Here is a 21,641-nt window from a genome sequence, read left to right as displayed (position 1 = left end):
TTTTGTCGTAGTGTTCAATGTGTCCAGATGACCAGGGTCTGTTAACGACCGTTTACCTGCCCTTCATAGCGATCACACCGAGAATAAGATGATCGTATAATCAGGGAATCAAGACAAAACGAGATACCATTGGACGGTTCTAAAGACATGGAGTTAGAACTCGAAAATTTAATCGAAGCCACCAGGAGTTATGCCCTTGTAGTAGCTTTCCAGCGCATCTCGGGCAGTGAGGGGCTTGATACCGGGGAACAAGTCGTTCAACCGTGGCCCATATCGATTAGTATCCAGCAATCCAGCTCCCATGAAGTATTGAATCGCCGATGGAAGTCTCTCTGCCATCCTCTTGGGCCAATACTCATACAAAACTTCCCAACCATCCAGCTGTTTGAAGCGGGTGATGTCTCCGGATTTGAGATCCTCAAGGTCGTTGTGCTCTCGCTCGAATTTGGTGCCTGAAGTGTGTCAGTTCATTATTGAAGCATTAAAAACGTTTCAATGCAACCTACCCGATGCCTTTTCCGCAATATCAATGAACTCGTTCCAGGTGAGGTAGTCTCCGGACATGTACAGGCGGCTGGGCCACTGCGGAAGCGACAGACTGGCGACCACAAACCGGGCCACATCCAGAGTATGTGTGAACGATACAGGAGCGTTGCCATCACCAGGAATGATGGCCTTCTTCGAGTCCAAGTCCGCGATGTACTTCCCAGGGGTCAGGAAGGTCTTCATCTTTGACGAGAAATAATAGTCAAGGAAGAAGCCATTGTGAAATCTTGTCCACTCGAGGCTTTTAGTCATCGTGAGGATCTTTTCGATATGGAGCTTGTACCCGCCGGTGTACAGGACGGACGCCATTCTTTCACGCTACATTAGCAGTGGGTAACCGAAGGGAAATACTAGACTTACTCCTCATCATATGGAACATCGAATGTGCTAGGCACGAACCTCTTGGCCACGGCCGAGGCTTCAGCAGCATAGATCAGATTATGCTGGGATGGGGTGACTCCGTCAGAGATAAAGACGTTGGAAATCAGCGTATGGACTTCAGCTTCCAAGACGTTGGTGATGTCTTTGATGTCCGAATAATCCACAGTGATGATCTTAACCCCAAGCTCACCAGCCTGGCTTGCGTCGGCATTTCGGCTCAGAATCTTGACAGTGTAAAGATCGGGAAATCGCTTCAGCTCATGGACGATGGCGAGACCCATGCCCCTAGTGCCTCCGGCAACTGCAACAGTGATTGGGGTATTGCCTTCCCGTCTGTTGGTGGCCATGTTGATTTTCCAGAAGAACGAATTGGAAATAGAATGGGATTGTTGTGGATGGATTTGAAGGGCGAAGCTTTGCTGGGACTGGCCAAGAATCAAGAGCCAACGTTTTGTTTTTATAATTGAAGCTGATATGAGTATCGGAGGGCCTTGTTTTTCCGCTTTTGCGACATCTCAGACACACTGGACTTTTTACAGAAGTCCGAGCATGAAGTGGGACGGGCTTCGCGACGATCATAGCACTCGGTAGGGTTGAATGGCTTTGGCAGCTGTGGCCACCAGGCGCCGGCAACAGGAGTGGTCCTGACCAGGATCATGATAACAGAATGGAGTCAGGAGCTATTTAGGATTCAAATCAGTGGTAAAATTGTCTGACATGGCTTGATAATGCTCAAGGTAGGTAAATAGATATGGTAGTCGTGATGCAACGCCTATTTCCTACATTCCCAGATCTTTAAGGCCCTACCGCAAAGGTCTCACTAAATAGTTAGCTAAAAAGTAACTTATTATCTAAAGATAATAGTAATTCTTTCTCTATAAGAGGAGTCTTTTTATTTTTTAATATTATATATACCGATCTTAAATAACGCGTTTAACTTTACTTATATATTCTACCTCGTTATGTAATTATATCGAGTTATAATTTAAGCTGTAGGGTAGCCAGCCCGACTAAATATTCCCTTTTTACTCCTTCATCTCAGCGAAATTTAAATTTCCCATTCCCCACCCTCGTCTTATAAACAATACCATAAGCCCCCTAGCCATAAGCAAGCGAGCCTATGACGCATATAAACAGCGCAAAGTCAAGGTAAGTAGCGTGTAACCCCAGGTCCAGCTATTTAGCTCCAGACTAACTAAAACGCCAATTCAAGTATGATCAGATACCACCTGCATGCACTCCTTACCGCAACGCCGACCTGGTGGGATAATGGCCCTGCTTCCCATCGCATGCTCATTCAGTACGGGGAATCGACATCAAGGAGCTAGGCATTAAGAGGGCGACGTCTGTGTGGAAGAAGCTGGAGGGCACTTTCCTAGTGACCTTGATAAAGGAGTTCTTCCATCTTGCCCATCTCCCCCGTTCCGTGGGGATTAGCGCCACCATTCGGCTCTCTCGGCGTAAGTGGCCAAAGCTCCAAAAGAAGCCAAATTCCGATATCCAGGGTGCAGCCTTTCAACTGCAGGTGTTCTATTGCCGAGCGCAATAGCCGGGATAGACCTGCAGTGCGATATAGGACTGTAATGAGCTCCTCGGCACTCTAGGTGTTTGCTATGCACCGTTCAGTATAACGCTGGGGGCCGGCGAGAGCGTGGGGTATGCAAGTCTCGATAAGACGGAAGTGAGCAAGGATCAAAATCAACACATTCAAGTCTGCGAAGAGGCAGATAATTGCTGCTCTTAGGTGCTCGGAAATGCGGGCCGAACTCTCAGCTTTTCCGGTAGGCATCTTGAGTACATGAGATTGGGCATGAAACGGACTATTGTTATCGCTCAGACACTGCCGTCCATTTTTTTCTCCCTTGGCGCGTCGTCCAGGCCAACCGTGAATCCACCAAACCTTCCTTGGCAGGTTGAATGCCACTATTCAACCAATGTGGCCTGGGAATTCGGCAATTGGAGTCATTTGCCATCGGCTTTCTTGCCGGCTCTACCCCAGACTTTCCGCTTGATTCCCATACTCTAACCTCCTGGACCACCTGCGGGGGCTTCACATATCTGCAAGAGATTAAAAGGTTGGTGATGCCTTGATCGCCGAACATGGCTGAAATTAGACGTTAATAACGGTTGTCAAAATGGCTACCCTCGTTTTCTACGCACTTCTGTTCCAATGGCTTATCCTCCCGGTGACGCCAAAACTTGTAATACATGACAGCCGTTTCACCCCAGACTACGTTCTGCGAGTCACTACCCGCAACATTTCAATAGCTTGCGAGACGCGGGTATCGGCGGTCGTAAACGGGACGTCTCCTGGACCAGAGCTGCGAATCAAGCCCGGCGAGACAACATGGATTAGAGTCTACAATGACCTGGAAAGCCAAAACTTGACTATGGTAAGAGAAAAAAAAATAAAAAAAGTCAACCCAACGGAGGTGCTAATAAGAGACAGCACTGGCATGGTCTATCCCAGCGTATGGCAGAGTTCTCGGATGGTAGCCCGCAAGGGTCTCAATGGCCAATTCCACCCGGCCACTTCTTCGACTACGAGCTGCGGACACAGCCGAGCGACTCGGGTACTTATTTCTACCACTCCCATGTCGGCATGCAGGCGCTCACTGCTGCCGGGCCACTAATCGTCGAGGACTGCGGAAAGCCGCCTTATCGATATGACGAGGAGCGCATTCTAATGTGGAGTGACTTCTTCCCACAGACAGATGAGGTGCTTCAATCTGGCTTGGAAGGAGTGCCATTTGTCTGGGGAGGTGAGACACGTGCCGTTTTGCTCAATGGGAAGGGTATCGGTATAGAGCAAAACCCCTCTGGGGATTGCGGCTCCTGTACGCTGCCCGTTATCGACGTTGCTCCCGGAAATACGTACCGTTTTCGCTTCATAGGATCGACGGGATTATCTCTGGTTAGCATGGCGTTTGAGGGGCATGATAATCTCACAATTATCCAGGTCGACGGCGGGGAGTGGACGAAACCCGTCTCGGTGAGTTGCATGCAGCTCGGGTCAGGCCAACGGTTCGATGCGCTATTCGTAGCCAAAACAAAACGAGAGCTGGAAGCCGAAAAGAGGACTGCATATCTCGTCCAGTTTGAGACTCGTGACCGACCGACCATCTATCGCGGTTACGCGGTGCTCCGCTACTCCAAATCGGCCCCGTTACCCAAATATCCGGCCAAGGCGCCACTCAGTCTTCCAAACGCCACATATGACTGGCTTGAGTACCAACTACAGCCCCTGTATCCAGAGGCTATGGGCCATCCCACTCTTGCGGAGGTCACTCGCCGCGTGACTATCGACTCAGACCAGATGATCGACCCCACGACCAATCACTTGATATGGCGGCTAGCAAATTTATCCTGGACAGAAACCACAGTACAGACGCCCTTGTTGGTTGATATTTACGAGCATGGTGAGGCTGCCATGCCGGACTACGATGCTGCGCTTATTAACCATGGGTGGGATCCCAAGACAAGAGCGTTTCCGGCCAAGGTGGGGGAGGTGCTTGAGATTGTGTGGCAGAATACCGGCTCGCTGGTGAATAGCGGCGGTGCTGTGGATGTGCATCCATTTCATGCCCATGGGCAGCACTTCTACGATATTGGTAGTGGGAACGGTTCTTACGATGCCGAAGCAAATGAAGAGAAGCTCGTCCGCATGGGTTACAAGGCTGTGAGAAGAGATACGACAATGTTATACCGGTATTCGGCGGTCACAAACCCAGGAGGTCCAGCCGGCTGGCGGGCTTGGCGGATCCGGGTGAACCAGCCGGGGGTGTGGTTGATCCATTGCCATACATTGCAGCACATGGTCATGGGTGGGTGAGCCTTCCTTCCGACAGATAGGCAGAAACACTAACTTTTTCTTCTGACAGGTATGCAAACAGCCTGGGTTGTTGGTACTGCGGCGGAAATTCAGAAACTTCCTCTCTATCAAAGCAAAGGGTATCTAGTTTATGGAGGTGACGCTTACGGTAATGTCACTCATCATCCAACCTGCAGTCATCAGTTTGGCAATTCAAAGACATGCAACACCCGCAAGCCATAGAGGGCTTAAAGGGCAGTTAGAACCTTCGTTTACACAAGAATCGCAATCAGAAGCTAGGCAGTATATTGGGGATGAAAGGGATCTGTGCATTGGAAGGCTCAGTTAGTTCTGGCTTCTGATTGGCTGATGTGACTTTGAGAGAGCGGTCCAGTTGTATGAAGCCCTACGTCCCAACACCCAGGGCAGCCGAGGAGAGCTTGTTTTAATTCAATCACAATTGTGGCCATTTCTTCTAGTAGTATTTCAATAATTCGTTTGGTCGATTGAATCCAGTCATGGCTATCAGTTTCTTCTTTTGAGATTTTTTGTTGATGTTGCTTTTTGGATGCCTCCCTCTAACTTCCTCAGACGCTCATTTCTTTCTTTTTTTTTTTTGAGGCCCTGCTGGACAAGGCACTGCCTTGTCCTCTTGCTGGTCTGGGCACTGTTGCTCTGGTGACGACTTAGTCGATATTGTTAAAGGATTTTCTGTCGTTTTCCCTTCCTTTCTTTCTTCTTTCCCCAGCTCATATGTAAAACGCATGAGGACTCGACCTATAATTTACACTATTAGAACCCTTCGCAATACGCCAAATGTTTCAAGACTCACACACTGTCTAGACTCCTAGTGAGCAACTAAAGTATTCTCCTTCCGTCCCATTTTCATCCAACCCGTATTTTCTCATATCCTTGTAGATTAGTTTTCCTTCCCACAATATATGAATGGCATAGCTCAAGATTCAGAGGTGCCCCTTTAATGTGGGCTTGTGGCATGTAATAGGCTGCCGTTCAAGGAAAAGGCGAAAGAGCTAGATATACAGTTATAAGACACAGCCTGGCTATGACTTGCTTTATAATTAAACCGAATTCGTTTCATACTAGCTTAGCCTAGGGAGAGTTCACGTTATTATAAAGGAGACTAATTACAATACATCAAGTTAACATCCCTAGCCAATTCACCTCCATTCAAGGAGCGTGATTCTATACATAATATGCAGCACGTCGCGTTTAGAACAGAATTTACTCGGTTGATCTAGATGACTTAAAGGAGCATTATAGCAACAGATTTGTTTAGGCCAGGCTGATCCGGGCCGATACGTGGAAAAAGTCTCAAACCAAATGCGTCCCACTGTATCATATAATAGTCCCCTGCAATTTGTACCTATTATGTCAAAGCCATAGTGTTCATTCGCTGGTGACGGAGTGCGCCTTGGAACACTGGAGAGCCTGTGGACTCGGGCTGATTCGGTAACTGATTCGGCAACTGATTCGGCAATTGCTTATTGTTTCCCACACTAGTGTTTAGTCGACTAAGACTCGGCCTCGTTTGTCACGCAAGAGACATGGAGATCTGGATAATTCGGCATTCCCTGGCCCCACCTTCGACAACCACAACCGGGGTACCGGGGAAATAAGGTCGCTTAGTTTATGGCAATCCCGTCTTTCTGGCTTATTCCCATGTACTGTATCCATGACATGACCAGTTCTCTACATGTCTGTGGGCTCGAGGACGGAGTTTGTCCACCAGGCCCAACGATTGGCGCCTTGTCAGTGTCAAAAGGAACCGGCTGCTCGGCGGAAAGCTCCGCCAGCACTCATCCTGCACCTGTAACGGAAGGGGCAGTGCAAGGTAGTAAACAAGGTATTGACTCGGCTGCTATTAGCCTAGCGTGGCGGAACGGGGATTGAATTGCTCAGGGTACGATTAAATCAGTAACCGTAGCTAACCTTATCGCCTCCTGAGGATCGAGCCAAAACAATGCTATTACTGCGTTCGGAGTTTGACTACACTTGTTACGGCAATTTACTCTCAAAATATAAGGTCGTTCTCATCCCATACGTTATCCCAAAAATCTGCAGCCAAGTCTGTCGTCCCGGCGGCGCCCTGTTCTGACACGAGTTCGGGAGTTGTCAAGACTCCGTCCGTCACGCTTGCGGAAGCATCATTTGTAATGAAATGGCCTATAGAATCCAGGTCTTTCCAAGAAAACCCGTTCAAAGGGTCCCAGAACATTGGTTTTGCAACTCCCTCTCCCCCCGGCGCTGAATGGGTGCCTGAATCCTGGGCTAGTGCGAGTGGGTCTCGCAGCGTCAAGTTGTCAGTATAAGTCGCTTTCTTTTGCTTGCTGCCAAAGGATTTACGCCATAAAAGACGAAGCGATCGGGCATAACGGTGCCCCAGACTATGGGGGTTAGTAGATGTCTTTTGCAGCCTAAGAATGGTTCCATGGACTGTGCGGCGTACCCCGCCGGCATCTGCGGACTTGATCGCCCCCGCGAGTATCGCCTAGGAGTGGATCAAAGCTTGATCAGCTTGTATACAATACTGAGTGACGGCGTAGGGGTGGCTATATGCATAGAATCGCGTTTCGTACCTTGAATAGGAATACCGCCGCATAGATAGCGTAGAGGTAGTATTTGAGGGGCATGTATCTCAACCCAGCCTCGGGGTCGATGAAACCATTTAGCATTCCGAGAAGGGAATTAGCTGCATCTATAGATTCGTAGATGAATCTGGCATCCGGCTCTCCAGCAATGTCAGAAAACAGGGCCCCGTTCGATTGGGAGTTTGTCGGCTCTCGGAACGCCCGCCGAACAGCTCGGTTTAAATTCGCTTGAAACGCAAACGCATTGATATACAGGCGAAGAAAATCATAGGATAAGATCAAAGAAGTTTTGACGAGGGGAGTGACTGTATGATGAAGTCAGCAAGTTCTGGCTTTCCCCTTATATTGTGAGCATGTAACCTTACATGTCAGGCTGCCCCATGAGAGTTTCCATGTTCGAAGAACGGCGGTAAAGTCATCCTAACAAGCTTAGTAGCAGCTCAGCAGTTTCACGTGAGCTACTAACGATGTATCGCACGTATTCTCCGCCCAAGTAGAGTTGTTCCCTATGGCTCGTCGAAGAGTAGAGGATATCATGGGCATTGCTAAATTGTTGAGTGAGCTCAAGGTGGGCTTGGAAGAATAGCGCAAGATTGTCACCGCCAAGGACTTGCGCTTGTAGAGAGGGAAAGTCCGCCGCTCGTAAATGGGTCGAGGGGCTTGGTCCGCGAGACCAGAACCCTTTGCCCAGACGAATAGATACCTGTCGGTCGCTCATATAACACGCTGCGCAACGAGCACAAGTCGTCAGACCCCATGCCCTGATATGGGGAAAATTTGCGGACTTCATACCTGCCCAGGCAATACGCTGCCTACATGCGTGTCCCGACAACGTCCCTTGAGGTTGACGTAGGCCGGTCTGTTCTAGTCTCTGTAGGTAACCGAGTCGGATTGCCATGCCTACCAGCATCCAAGCCCCGTGGTCTTCTTTGCCACATCCAATGACATGGTCATGCTGTGGTGGCTGAGGAGCCCATTCGGCGAGAATCAGTAATGCCTCAACGGCACCTACTGTGGTCGAACCGGAATAAATGAGCTTGGAGATTAGGCTTTCCATGTGTCGAGAGCAGGCCTCGTATGTGCGGGACCAGGCTTGGTCATCTTTAGAGGCAACCGTCAAAATGGCCGTCAGCAGGTGCTCTTCTTTCTCAATCCATTCCAAGATGTTAGTGTCGTCGAAAATGGCGGCGTGGGCAATCGGGAAGAAGGGGTGGTAGCGCTCATGGTACCTATATATGACAAATTAGCATGAACCTTGGATATTATGGCAAAAATATATACTCACAGTTGAAGCAGGTATGCAGCGTCTGACAACGCCAATATGCTGTTCGATAGGGGAGGATAACATTGCCTTGTATCTGCTTCAGCCGCTGGGGCAACGACGCCGCTTTCTGCCGGCCACGACGAGGAGCCACGTTGTCCATCAGGTTCGTCATCTGCTACTTGGGCCAGTAGGTCCAAGGCATCTGAAGGGTTCAGTAGATCCGACGATGTAATGCGTCTCTCCAATCCATCAGTTGTCTGTCTCGACTCTGTCTGCATCTCGCCAGCGTGAGGGCCTTGCCGGTGCCATTCTGATGGTGCTTGTGGAGGTGGCCAAGCGTCAATTTCACCGTTTTCTTCGTCGTCAGAACGTGGCTGCTCCCTCTCGCCGCGTTCGGGCGTCTGTTCGCCCATGCGATTAGTGTTGCCCTGCCGGGAACTTGACCCCGGGTCAGCTGGGTGTTGATCGTTGGCAGGAAGTTGAGAGGTCCTTAATCCTCGTACACGACGGCCGCCGCGCCTAGAAGTTGCGAGTACACACTCTTGGTTCAGCTCAATACATCTACGACATGGCGGCTGTCCTGGTACCCCACGAGACTCCCTTTTTCTCCATGTTAGTAATTGCAGCAATAGCCGAAAAAACACAAACAGCTCAGGGGACGCTTATGACCCACAGATCGCATTTGGTCTTTCTCGAGCGGCAAAAGATACACGCGCGGGAGATGCGTCTATCTTTACCCAACCTCATGCCGTTGCCTGGCAGTGTCTGCCGTGGAGACGCCATGAGCGATTCCTTGGCATACGTCTGGGTCTAGGGAATTGTGCTGTGGTGACTGTCGCCTGTTCAAACGCCGTCGGGAATTCAAGTCCCTCTTCTATTAAATCGTTCTACCCCGGAGATCAGCCCTAGCTGTGGCCCGGAAGGCCCGAGACAGCCCCCGCATTTGCTGTTGGTGGCTAAAGCTGAGAGTCATGTATGGATATGTTCAACCCTTCGCTGAGTGCTGACCTGAGGTACCTACCGCTACTTACCCCGCTCTTATATAGCACGGGGCTGGAGCACCGGGCAGGCGTTGATGGTGGCTAGTGGCGTACTAGTAGAAAACTAAATCTAGAACCCTTGCTGCCGGCTATGACGGTAGGCTCTTGGAGGCCACATGCAAACCACCACTCGGCATGTGGCTTGGTTCGGCCACAGGCCAGTGGACTTGGCAAACCGTAATAATTTACGTCCAAGAATTTGATTCATTTCGTATTCTCTGCAGTTGGCTATCGACCATCCAGACCCCGCCAAACTGTGAGCACTTCACTACTAACATCCCCGCTTGCCTGGCATCCCGGAAACACGACCGGGCCTTTTGAAGTCGTCTGGTCGGCTACATCTCCCCGTGGAAATGCGTGCTAGGATGCTTTCCGCTCGGTTCTCGTCCCCCATCAACGCAGCATTCATCTCGGTCGCAATGTAGCCCGGCGCAACAACGTTGACCGTAATACCCATTGGCGGCTCATTCGTTGCTCAGCGTCTTGGTCAGTTGGGAAATGCCACCTTTGCTGGCCGCGTAAGCCGATACGGTGAAGCCACCCTGGAATGTCAACAGGCTTGCCAGGATGATGGTGGAGCTGCGGCGGCCGGCGGCATCTGGTTGTTGCTGTAGCATATGGGCGCCGACATGGCAGCAAATAGTGAAGACGGCATTGAGATTGACTTGTACAACTTCGGACCAGTCTGAATTGGGGAACTGATGCGCCGGGTGCCAAGTCAATATCTGTGGACAATCACGCATCACTCCATCGACCGAGGCTTACGGGGCATCTAGTACCAAAACAATAGGAGAAACATGTGTTAAAATAAGAAAGAATGTGCTATGCAACAAAGGGGAGGTTTTGTGGCGATGTTATGAACATTCTGAGACTTTCAGGAATATGCGTACGACAAGACAGCCATCAGCAACCAGCCGATCAACATTGCTGTGTGTTTTGCGACAAATGATTGTTTGCGCTATATTGGTTTCAAGATTTTACCACGGCTCCTCTATTTCAGTCCTCCGCTCAGAATAACCTCCTGGCCGGTTAGATATCCAGTATTAGACATCCTATATGCAGCATCAGCTATCTTGTCAAGACTTGCACTATGAAAAATGTACAACTAACATAGTGACAATGCCAGCTACTTCTCCTGGAGTTCCTAAACGATGAACCGGGATGCCTGCCGCGATCGCCAGGCCGGGGTCAATCGCCTTGAGCGCCTCTAGATCGCAGCCCTTGGCCCAGCTCCTAGCCTCTGTGAGCTACGACATCTCATACGATTAGATTTTGGGTACGCACTCAGACTTTGGTGGAGGAATCATTCCAGTTGATCCAATCATGGCGGGTAAGATCTAAAAAACTAGGATCAGCCCATGCACCGAACAATGAAGCCTTCTCAGCTCCTCTTACCGTATTCACCGTGACACCTTCAGGAGCCAGAAGGCTGGCAAGATTTAAGCCCATAGAACTTGAAAAATGTTAGTGAAGTTTGCTTCCATTTCGTAGCTTCCTCAAACGACAAGGGTTTGGGGCGTCATTACGGTTGGCAGTGCAGAGATCGACTCACCAAAGTGCACCCTTCGAAGCGGCATAATGGCAGCCATTGAGGCCGCCACCACGACTTGCTATGCTTCCAATTAAGATAACACGGCCCCATGACTGGGCCCTCATTCCAGGAATGCACGACTTGATGATGACGAAGGGGCTGCGAGTGTTAACTTCCATCATCTCATCCCAGTCGTCCTCCTGAATGTCCTTGACATCTCGGATGCGGCGCCCTAGTCCGGCGTTGGCAACCAAAATTGAAATTGCCTTGTGCTTGGAAGTAACTTCTTCATTTTTTAAGACATTGTAGACGAGGTTACGCGTTGAGTCACGCGATTTCAGATCAGCTGCCACTGTCACAAATAGCTGTGATGGATATTTCCTTCGAAGCTCCTGGGCGAGTGTCTCAACCTTGTCCTGCTATAGTGTTAGCTTACTATCTCGCTTCAGGACCCTCATCGTGACTCAGGCGAGCTGAAGTTATATACCTTGCTAGAAGAGTAATGCAGAGCGACATCACATCCCTCGGCAGCCAAGGCACTAGCAGAAGCTGAACCAATGCCGCCACTGAACGAAACGGAAAGACAGGATGTCAGCAAAAGATTGTCACATGCGCTGGTGATTGGGTACCTTGCACCGGTTACGAGAGCCAAGCGACCCTGGATACGGTTGTCAGTGGGTTGGAGGTGAAGAGTTGTCATTGTCAATAAAGTGGCCAGACAAAGACGAAGAAACAACAGATACGTTGAAGAGCGCAGCCCATGCGCATGTGAAGACTCCAGAGATACCATGCCTTTCGACTTCCCCCGTCACCACCCTCGCCTGCATACTTCGCCGACTCGGCTAATAAGTTATTCGATCGCCGTCCCAACCTTGTCTCCGAAAATCCAGTTCCATTGCTGTCATTAGCCGAATGTCTATTGCCGCTATCATGTGGTGGGGAGGATCACTCTGGCGGTGCCCCACCCCCACATTATCCATATACCGCAGACAACTTGTCATTGGCATTGAATGCCGTCACATCCGTCTCCGAGGAGCTGGGCTTTTCCAAAGCGGGCAATTGGCTAACAACCATGTTATCTCTCATAGTGTCCTTTCCTGGCCCTCGCCTTGGATAATAGTACATCATAGTCGACCCTCGGGTAATAAAGAATGTTACGATGATGTCTTGGCGTTTGGGCTTTAGTGGGCGGAGTACATCCCGGTACTTTGGCTTCAGGGCGCTGCACAAGGATCAGCCGCTGACTTGCTTTCGATGCAGCGCACAGAACCTTGGGTAAGTAGCATTGGATTGCACATACATCGTCTCCTTCAACATCGTCGAAGCCCAGGTCTACTGCTAGCGAGGCTGCTAGGGTGCTTTTGCGCAAACAGCAGGGCCCCCCATATCCCCACGACGTGTGCTCGCGTAGCTTTCGTCATCTCAACAGAAGTAACTAGGGTGTGAGCGACTGTAGAGGATTTTGAAAGCAGCAGGGTCAAGTTATCCTGACATCTTGCGCTGGCATTGATCTTGACCTGCCGTGACAACATCAAATACTCGTAACCGTTGCCCGGGTCTTCAACTTGTTGGCGGCATTCACAATCGTGAGTTCGCCGACGGGCAATGGTTAGTCATTGCCGCCGGTGATAGGCGGCAATTGAATCCTTGAGCATGGCCTGGCGCTCCTTGAATGGCACATTTCCACTCCCACGGGGACCCCGCTTCCCTAGGGGAGTGATACCGGTAGTTTCCATTCTCCAAACACTCCGTGCTCTTCTACATTATCATAGCCGCACGCAACCATTTATCTCACAATCCTTTTTCCATCCCTTTCTTCTTTCCCGTAACCCACCTGTCCAATCTTCATTCCGCTGTCTAGTCATCATCAAATAGTACGGCGCGCTTGCGGCTTACCCAAGCTCCTCATCATCATTCTTCACTAAAGATTCCGTTGATCCGCTAAACCATGGCTCCCATCGAGTTGCAGGGCCGGGCCTTGATCCTGACTGTCAGTGTTCTGACATCGTTGGGCTTCATGTTGATCGGTTACGACAATGGATTGATGGGAGGTCTTGGTGGGAATACCCCCCGGTCCTTGAGACTGCAAGCCAATTCCGCTGACTCTGCATCCAGTCAACACGCCCTCTTTCAACAATAGTTTTGATAGTCCAAACCCAGACATGGTTGGAGTGATTGTCGCAATCTTTGAAAGTAGGTCAATACCTTCAATGCCAGTATGTTGCCAAGTATCTTGCTCACTTCGCATTCCCAACTCGTAGTTGGTTGCTTTTTCGGGGCCATTTGCGCAGCTGTCTGGGCGAGAGACTCGGCCGGCGTCGGACCATCTTCCTTGGTTGCATCGTGATGACTGCCGGCGCGGTGCTCCAATCAGCCTCTTATGGACGTGCCCAACTCATCGCTGGGCGAATCGTGTCTGGCCTCGGCCTAGGTGTAGTCAACTCTACGGTCCCCGTGCTTCAAGCAGAATTCAGCCCCAAAGCAAGCCGAGGCATTTGTAAGTCCGAGTTCGTTGCCAGGGCTTTAAACCATCAGTTTCGCTCACAAGAGTCACAGTCGTGTGCGCCCAGCTGTCGACCCTCAACCTAGGTATCTGCCTTGTCTACTGGATCGACTATGCTTTCTCTTCTCACCATGGGAGCTATGCCTGGAGGGTCCCGGTTATCCTTCAATGCGTACCAATTTTCATTATGATGGCTATCTTGACTATCATTCCGGAGACTCCGAGATGGCTTGCTGCTCATGATCGGCCTGATGACTGCCTTGCAACTCTGGCGCGCATCAACGCTGTTTCGATCGACGACCCCGAAGTTCGCCGCCTGCACGCTAATATTACTCACACAGTCGCTTATGAAGCTTCAATTGGCTCTGGGTCTTGGAAGGACCTCCTTAAAAACGATAGCATCAAGTCCCAGAGGCGTCTCATCTTAGCCTGCGCTATCCAGAGTTTCCAGCAATTAGGAGGCATCAACGCTGTTATCTGTGAGTCTTATGAGATCACCCTTTCACGCAAATCGTCCAGTGTGTTGACTGTATCATAGACTACGCGAGCACCCTTTTTGAGCGGAGTATTGGTTTCTCTACTCGTATGTCGGCACTCATGTCTGGGTTTCTGCAGACTTGGTTCTTTGTTGCTTCATTCATTCCCTGGTTCCTGATTGATCGCGTCGGAAGAAGGCCGCTGGTAGGAATTTCTACATCCTTGCCAATGCTATATTTGTTGCTTACATCCTTCCAGCTGCTCTCCATGATCAGTCTCATGGCTGCCGCTATGGCAGTTCAGGCTGCTTTAATTTATCAGGTTGAAAATGATGGGACTATTGCACAAGGTGCAGGTATCGGCGCGGCCGCCATGCTTTTCGTGTTTCAAGGCGCCTTCACCATCGGTTTCCAGGCCACTGTCTGGGTGTATCCGTATGTTCAAGAAGCAACCTCCTCAGGCTTGACATGAGGCCATTGCCAACAGTTTCACAGGTCTGAAGTGTTACCGCTTCGTTTGCGCCAGCGCGGCTCATCGATCTCTACGGCAGCCAACTGGATATTCAACTATGTAAGCGGGCTCCAGACTGTTTCAAAGGGAGCATAAGCCAAGGTGATGGGGCAGTACTGACTATTGAAATCAGATGATTGTACAAATTACACCTATCTCAATTGACAACATTGGCTGGAGGACATATATCATTTTTGCCGTTCTCAACGCTCTCTGGGTACCCCTCATCTATCTCTTTCCCCGAAACTAAGGGTCTCGAACTGGAAGACGTCGATCGTCTGTTTGCGGTGGAGCACGCACGGGATATTCTGGATGACAAGCCGAGCGTTGTTACCATGGTCGAGAACTGTGATTCGAAACTGAAGGAGTGATAGATTGGCGTGATGCACGGGACCCTCGCGTCCAGACTGGGACTATGACATGAGCCGCTTAGATTATATCTATCTTCTGGGTCCTTGGGTTTTGTGTACGGAGGCGAATATGAGCTAGCGAGTGACTGTGGTAACGTGAGGTTGCTGATGGAGGAGAAACAGGTCCATTTCCTGTACATACAACTTGCCTTGCACCTCAACGTAGAGATAACGAAATCCGGCTTCCCGGTGGTCCTATTCGAACTGTACATTTGGCTCCACCGCAAACTGATTTAAAGTTGCTTGAGCATGATAGTTCATTCATGGAATGCTGTCAATGGTGAATAACAAACAGTGGACTGAGTCATTGCCGTCTGAGCTGCGGCTAATTAAAACGGGCTTTGACGGAGTTTTCAACTAACCCGCTTCTTCATCCACCTATAAACTTACCTCTTTAGAAGTTACCAATCGGTGACAATAGCTGACATAATCCGCCGGTAACTGATTAATCTATCTCATTCAAAAGACGGCAAATGGGCATTGCCGGTTGCCCCACAGAGCGGTTCTTCTTTCACCCATTGGCAACCGTGATTAAGAGATTTTGCGGTACATGAGACTCGGCCCCGCATAATGCTGACTCATAGTTTACGCGGCAATTGATTTGATTACCGGTTTCTATTGATAAGGGCTTAATACGGGCCATGCAGTCAGCTCTCACGACTTCCGAGAACCGCAAACTTGAAACAGTTATTACTAGGTTGTTGGCAATTGATTGCGGCACCCAAGACTTATTATCTGCATAGCCCTTTTTCTGGAGTCGCTAAGTTGCCGTTGGGCCATTCGACCACATACGCCATGTCCGACATCAACTATGCACCCGCGTTCAAGGTGTACGACGACTCAGCAAAGACTATATTCGGGGACGGGCCGAAGCTTGAGCTCCTTTACGAGAACTATCAGTACCCGTTCGCACATGAAGCTGGTGTCTTCATCCCGGAGGACAATGCACTGTTCATCACCAGCAATCAATACAATGATTGCGAGGGCGGCCGCAAGATACAAGTCTGCAAGGTTTCCTTACCTTCAGCTGGGGGTAGCACGCAGTGCGAGGAGATTGACTGTCCGGATATACCGATGGCAAATGGCGGCGTGAACTACGAAAACGGCCTTCTATTCTGTGCCCAAGGAACATTGGACACACCGGGCGGCATCGTTTTTATGGAACCAAAACCTCCTTATCGCTGTCGAAAATTGATCAGCGGGTTCCACGGCCGCGAGTTCAACTCTGTCAACGACGTGGTCGTTCACTCTGACGGATCAATCTGGTTCACGGATCCTATATATGGCTTCGAACAAGGGATTCGGCCCAAGCCGAAGCTTCCTAATCAAGCCTACCGATATGATCCCGAGCGTGGATCTGTGCGTGCTGTCGCAGATGGATTTGGTCGGCCAAATGGAATCTGCTTCAGCCCAGACGAGAAAATTGTTTACATCACGGATACCGACTGGATTCATGGTGACGGGACCACAGACGACTGTCGAGTGTCGCATATGTGAGTTCAATCCATGCGGTAAAGTTCATATGCCTGAACATGTGTTAACGCCACGACAGATACGCCTTTGATGTAGCATACTACTCGAATCAACCGTTTCTCATCAACCGACGGCTTTTCGCCATGGCCGATTCGGGCATCCCTGACGGGATTAAATGTGATACTTCCGGCAACGTGTATAGCGGCTGCGGAGATGGTATCAACATCTGGTCGCCAGGTGGCGTTCTGCTTGGTAAAATACTAGTTGAAGGAGGGATCGCAAATTTTTGTTTTGGGCGGCCTGGTGACCTCTATTTACTCAACGAGAACAAACTGTGGCGGGCTCAACTGGCGACTGAAACGAAGGGAGCGCTGGTCCGAATCTAGACCTGAATTGTAAAGTGCCTGACTGCCGTATTATTAGTGTGTCTAACAGTTATACTATAAAGTAGCAGGGCTGTCACTGAATAACATAGTTTTGAAGATGAAGAATGGATGGGTTTATTATAAAAATAGTAAGCGTGTAATAGGGCAGAGACTAGGAGCTCGAACTCTTATTAATGTAATTCATATAGCTCGCATATTATTAACTCGCCACACATAACCCAATTTCTTCAAGCTCCCCTTATTTATCATAGCTATAACACTGCTTAAAATCAATTTGCACTATCTGATTTTGCTCCAGATATGCTCGCATAGATTCTACCTTTGTATGAGAATACATTTTTTAAATGTGTAACCTGAAGATATCTGTTACCTGTAAATCCCCACGTTTGTCAGTCTGTCCCCCATTCCTATAGCATTATTTACCAACTTTGATCAGAATTAGTCGCTTAGTGCTGTTAGGAATCTTAAGCCTTTTCTTGTTAAACGCCTATTTCTTTCAGTTAAGCTACCTAGTAACAAACATCTGGCACGAGATAGATCAGCGTCTACAGTGCGGAGTTAACGAAGCTGTGAGCCCGTTGACAATACTGATATCGATGAGCCTGAAATTCTAGACAAGAAGGTGTCCAGTACCACAATCAAGTATTGTTTGCTGTTTCCTCTCCCTTGATACTACAAGACTGCTACCATTAATGCCTTCATGTCCTTATAAATGATGCCATTCTATACACCTCTAAACCGTTATTTTCAAGGAGGTTGCCACGTCCTAAAATCTAGATTCACATACCTTTAGAGCGGCAGAGCAGATCCCTCAATGTTTAGCATCTCGGGATCGAGCTGGAACACGTGTGACAACCCAACGCTCATATCATAGTCGAAGAAAAGGCCTCCATGTAAATCAGGGAACAGGCCATCTGCATCCAGCATCTGCCCCCGCTCATTGATCCCATCACTGGTACCCGCCCCAGCGACAAGCCCATTTGGCAAGGGGTGGCCCTGCCTTGGCTCCGCTGTGTTTAACATCTCTAACATTCGTTCTAGACCACCAGCCATTAGGTTCGCTAGGTGCCATCTCCCAACCGGTTGAGATCGGAATTGCCGTATAAGTCTCGTGATTAAGCCACAGACTCGCTCCGTCTCAACAAGTTTGCTCCATGTTTGATGGCCGCTTTGATAAGAAGCATACTGGCGAATGCCGTCATAGAATGCATATATGACGGCATGCCCGCGATACCCTTCGCAACGTCTGGGTCTGCGATAATAAGCTCAACGACAGCCGTAGCTGCGGCGATAGCATTTAACGCGTAGTCGAAGAAGTACGCCGGGATAGGGTCGTCGCCGGATAGGCCACGGAAGATATGAGAGTAGAGGTGAATCTGCGCAAAGTTGTAGTGTAGTGTTGTTCCTTTGAGAGGAAACGACCCTAACTGCGGCCAGTATTCTATTAAGGGTTAGTAAAGGTAGCGGTTAGAGATCGACTTTGCCAGTATATCAAGGCGAGACAAACCTGGCAATTCCTTGGTCCATTGATCATACCATTGATCAAGCTGTCGGCGAAAATGTGAAATATGGCTAATATGTTCCTGAGGAATCGCCTCGTCCTTATTATCGCCAAATAGCTCTTGGATGCCCCTTAAGATACCCATTAGCGCCACCTGACCTATTAGTCGCTTATCTTCATCAGTCGCAACACCTGGCCCGAGAAAATAACCCCATCCTTGGTCTGATGAGTCCTCCTGGATAATTGATGGCCGTCCGTATAGAGTGGCGAGATGCTGGTCGCAGATATAGAGGACATACCAGAGCCTCGCATAGTCAGCTGCTTCCTGGCGGCAGGCATTGATAGCCTGGCGATAACTATTGCGTAACTCAGCAGCTCGACGAATAGCATATCCCGAGAGCATCCAAGAGATATCGCTCAGCCAGTACGAAGCTACGCACATGGCTCGAAGATAGTCTCGATTAATTAACCGCTCGAACATAGACTTCTCCATGAGGCGACGAAACTCAGAACAGCATACCCCATATATGCCATCAGCCTTCGGATCATGAAGCGCTGCAACCGTAAGAATGGCCGCAGATAGAATAGGAGACTTCCGCCTCAACTCCTCAAGTGACTGATAGCAACAGCCAATGCTATATATATAGCGGTCCAGACGATCTCGATACAGAGTGAAGAGACTTTCTGCATCCACTAGAGCGATTGACCCACGAGCGATGAAGTCATCTATGGTTCGAGCTCGCTGCCCAGCCTCGTTGTCTTCAGGCGACCGCAGCGCGCTCAGCTTGGTCAAAGTGTATAGTGAGTGGATAGGGACATAGGGAAGGCCCTCATCCTCAGGTGTCGTCATCGGGGAATTATCGCATGAGGGACCACAATAGTCTTCTGGGAGAGACGGCGGTTGGTGGCTACTTGCATTTCTCGGTTTATCCCCCAGAAGTGAGCCTTCTGTCTTGCGGGCTGCTGCTAAACATTGCAATGGAGGAAGTTCTCTGAGGCCGAGCCCTTGCAGCACCCTTTTGAGAGCGCCGTGGACTTGCTCTAGGTCCTGCACTATAGCTTTGGAGAATCTATCTAAAATGTGAGCAATTGGAGAAGTAGTGGCGAGATGAAAGTTGCGGTAACACGTACTGAGACTTCTCATTGATAATATTTTGCAAGCTCTTATTCAGGACGCAGGTCAAGTTGCGCGCTGCACATCTGCGACAGGGCGGGCCATTCCTATCCATCAGACATTTAATCTCGCCTCAATGTCAACCAAAATGAACCTCTGTCATTAATCCCAGCATACCTTGAGTTTTCGACATGTGGCGCAGGCCTTGATCTTCCTTGATATCGACGGAAATGGGACGCCATCGTTTCGAAAGCTACTCAGGTCGTTGGGGTTCTGGTGATTCGACGCTTCGCTCTGGTCCTCAGACTTCGAAGGAGTCAGGGCCTACAATCGATTGTCAGATCTCCTTACGTTCCCTTTATTCACCTGCAAAAGGGGCTTTCATACTGCAGGCGTTGGTAGCATCACCACTCCGCCACTTGCTCCTGTCCCAGCGTCTCCCATTTTCGTATCAGCCCAAGCCCGCTTGGCCATAGTGGTGTGAAACAATCGTGGGTGTCGCAAGATTGCTAGTGCTACCGTTGTTCTCAACCGCGTAAGATGGACCCTAGCAGGCGACGTGCCGTCTCTTAGCAACGGGGAGATCTCTGCTTTGAATACTCCAGATGTTCGTCGTCGGCTACCGGTCGCGGCGCCAGCAACGTTCAGGGCCATCCTCCCAATTGCCGACAAAATAGAACACGAAGCGCATTCGGCAAATGCCTATCGGCTATCGGCTTAAGCCAGCTCTATCACGACCTAACGAGCACTTCTCATATGCGAATAAGCCCCTATAAATCCTCTCGCTACTTGAGATATAATTAGGCTTAGTATAAATATAATTATTTTAATTATAATTTTAAAATATAATAATTAAATCGCTTACTTATAAGTATATAATATATATTTGCTTATATTTTTTTATATAATAATTATCTTAGCTATTAATAAATAAATAAAAAATAAAAATAATTATATCACTTATTATATAAATACTTAAGAGGCTTAATACTAAGTAAGTAAACTAAAAAAAATTAATAAAAAAAATAATTACTTGTAATAAATAAGTATGTATATTATAATATCACATAAAAGAATTTAAGCTCTCGGCGTTTAGGGACTATTTATAGTTATAGCCTAGCCTAAGAGGTCCAGGTGAGTTATCCAGCGGAGGGGCAATAGACTTACCAGCCTTTAACGCAGAGGCGACTAGCGATAGAGTGTTCTACCTCGGGGATAGACCAGGGACTTCCACGATGATCCTAGTCTTACTAGCCCTTGGCGTTACGAGAGGGCGATCCTTTGCGCTAGGACCGGGCGAGGGAGCAGCAGAGGCCTTAGTGCTGCTGGCGTCCACTGGCTTCTTCGGCGTCGCGAGGGAGGGGCCCCCAAGGCCGAGAGAAAGTGTGTTGGGGGGAGGAGGGTTAGCAGAGGCGCGCCTGGAGGGAGTAGCAGGCTGTCCCGGGGTCGCACGAGACACATCCCCAGTCCCAGGGCGATGGGGCGTGCTGGGGGGCACACTGGTCGAGCTGATCCCCCCGTTCCAACGAGATTCATGTGAGCAGCTGGAGGGCGTGGTGGACAGGGCAGGTTGTTCTTAAGCGCCTCACCGCGGTTGTGGTACCAATCCTTGACCGTAGCAGACAACTCGGGCGCGACAAAGACCCCCATTGTTCTAGTGGCGCGGCTCTGACGGTAGTTGCCATGACTGGCAGTGTCGGATGGGCGTAAGAGGCGGTTCTGGAACGAACCGTGGGCCCCCAACGCCATCGTATCTGAAGCCCTCGACTCCTCTCTTGGCATGGATCACATATATATTGGATTAGTAGAGGGCACATGCTTTTTCAAGCTTGCGGTCAATGTCGTGCTCTCGTAGCTGGTTCCTCGGCCATCTCACACCGCTGGACTAGAACTCACCCGGGTCTCCCCGCTAAATAAAGCGTCGTCGGATGCCCAGCCCTCACTGAAATATAGAGACGCGTGACTGGTTTGAAAATAAGATAGCCATGCAATGGCTTAGCAGAAGAGTGTGGTAGAAGTCTGCAGTTGGCGAGGATGACAACCGTAGCTATCCACGCCGTCGTTATGGCGTGCTCGGACTCTCGC

General features: G+C 49.6%; 8 protein-coding genes across 8 annotated transcripts; 3 read left to right on the top strand and 5 right to left on the bottom strand.

The window, feature by feature from the left end:
• Positions 1 to 168: 168 nt before the first annotated feature.
• MRS44_003717 (uncharacterized protein) lies at positions 169 to 1,274 on the bottom strand (the record flags this gene model as incomplete). The annotated part of the gene is made up of 3 exons (XM_046283026.1): positions 169 to 452; positions 507 to 856; positions 907 to 1,274. The coding sequence occupies 3 exons, from the start codon at positions 1,272 to 1,274 to the stop codon at positions 169 to 171; spliced, it is 1,002 nt and encodes a 333-aa protein (XP_046137836.1).
• A 1,788-nt stretch (positions 1,275 to 3,062) lies between these two features.
• Positions 3,063 to 4,759, top strand: MRS44_003716 (uncharacterized protein; the record flags this gene model as incomplete). Its single annotated transcript, XM_046283025.1, has 2 exons — positions 3,063 to 3,320; positions 3,377 to 4,759. The coding sequence occupies 2 exons, from the start codon at positions 3,063 to 3,065 to the stop codon at positions 4,757 to 4,759; spliced, it is 1,641 nt and encodes a 546-aa protein (XP_046137835.1).
• Positions 4,760 to 6,770: 2,011 nt separating this feature from the next.
• On the bottom strand, positions 6,771 to 9,181 carry MRS44_003715 (uncharacterized protein; the record flags this gene model as incomplete). Its single annotated transcript, XM_065623306.1, has 7 exons — positions 6,771 to 7,247; positions 7,336 to 7,652; positions 7,713 to 7,767; positions 7,814 to 8,073; positions 8,140 to 8,576; positions 8,633 to 9,130; positions 9,177 to 9,181. 7 exons carry the CDS (start codon positions 9,179 to 9,181, stop codon positions 6,771 to 6,773), a joined length of 2,049 nt encoding a protein of 682 aa, XP_065479378.1.
• A 934-nt stretch (positions 9,182 to 10,115) lies between these two features.
• MRS44_003714 (uncharacterized protein) lies at positions 10,116 to 11,882 on the bottom strand (the record flags this gene model as incomplete). Its single annotated transcript, XM_065623305.1, has 7 exons — positions 10,116 to 10,376; positions 10,670 to 10,703; positions 10,762 to 10,884; positions 10,936 to 10,988; positions 11,047 to 11,104; positions 11,204 to 11,598; positions 11,670 to 11,882. The coding sequence occupies 7 exons, from the start codon at positions 11,880 to 11,882 to the stop codon at positions 10,116 to 10,118; spliced, it is 1,137 nt and encodes a 378-aa protein (XP_065479377.1).
• Positions 11,883 to 13,528: 1,646 nt separating this feature from the next.
• MRS44_003713 (uncharacterized protein) lies at positions 13,529 to 14,922 on the top strand (the record flags this gene model as incomplete). The annotated part of the gene is made up of 6 exons (XM_046270616.2): positions 13,529 to 13,679; positions 13,739 to 14,164; positions 14,224 to 14,366; positions 14,421 to 14,596; positions 14,657 to 14,732; positions 14,806 to 14,922. The coding sequence occupies 6 exons, from the start codon at positions 13,529 to 13,531 to the stop codon at positions 14,920 to 14,922; spliced, it is 1,089 nt and encodes a 362-aa protein (XP_046137833.2).
• A 955-nt stretch (positions 14,923 to 15,877) lies between these two features.
• Positions 15,878 to 16,941, top strand: MRS44_003712 (uncharacterized protein; the record flags this gene model as incomplete). Its single annotated transcript, XM_046272573.2, has 2 exons — positions 15,878 to 16,575; positions 16,635 to 16,941. The coding sequence occupies 2 exons, from the start codon at positions 15,878 to 15,880 to the stop codon at positions 16,939 to 16,941; spliced, it is 1,005 nt and encodes a 334-aa protein (XP_046137832.1).
• Positions 16,942 to 17,730: 789 nt separating this feature from the next.
• On the bottom strand, positions 17,731 to 20,030 carry MRS44_003711 (uncharacterized protein; the record flags this gene model as incomplete). The annotated part of the gene is made up of 5 exons (XM_065623304.1): positions 17,731 to 17,951; positions 18,128 to 18,382; positions 18,449 to 19,490; positions 19,734 to 19,880; positions 19,944 to 20,030. 5 exons carry the CDS (start codon positions 20,028 to 20,030, stop codon positions 17,731 to 17,733), a joined length of 1,752 nt encoding a protein of 583 aa, XP_065479376.1.
• Positions 20,031 to 20,648: 618 nt separating this feature from the next.
• Positions 20,649 to 21,305, bottom strand: MRS44_003710 (uncharacterized protein; the record flags this gene model as incomplete). The annotated part of the gene is made up of 4 exons (XM_065623303.1): positions 20,649 to 20,655; positions 20,724 to 20,760; positions 20,808 to 20,991; positions 21,057 to 21,305. The coding sequence occupies 4 exons, from the start codon at positions 21,303 to 21,305 to the stop codon at positions 20,649 to 20,651; spliced, it is 477 nt and encodes a 158-aa protein (XP_065479375.1).
• Between the last annotated feature and the right edge of the window lie 336 nt (positions 21,306 to 21,641).

Source organism: Fusarium solani, assembly GCF_023522795.1.
Source record: "Fusarium solani strain SB1 chromosome Unknown bctg00000001, whole genome shotgun sequence".
NCBI classification, from domain to species: Eukaryota; Fungi; Ascomycota; class Sordariomycetes; order Hypocreales; family Nectriaceae; genus Fusarium; species Fusarium solani.
The sequence above is the reverse complement of the archived record's forward strand: the minus strand, read 5'-3'. Positions and strand labels throughout refer to the sequence as shown.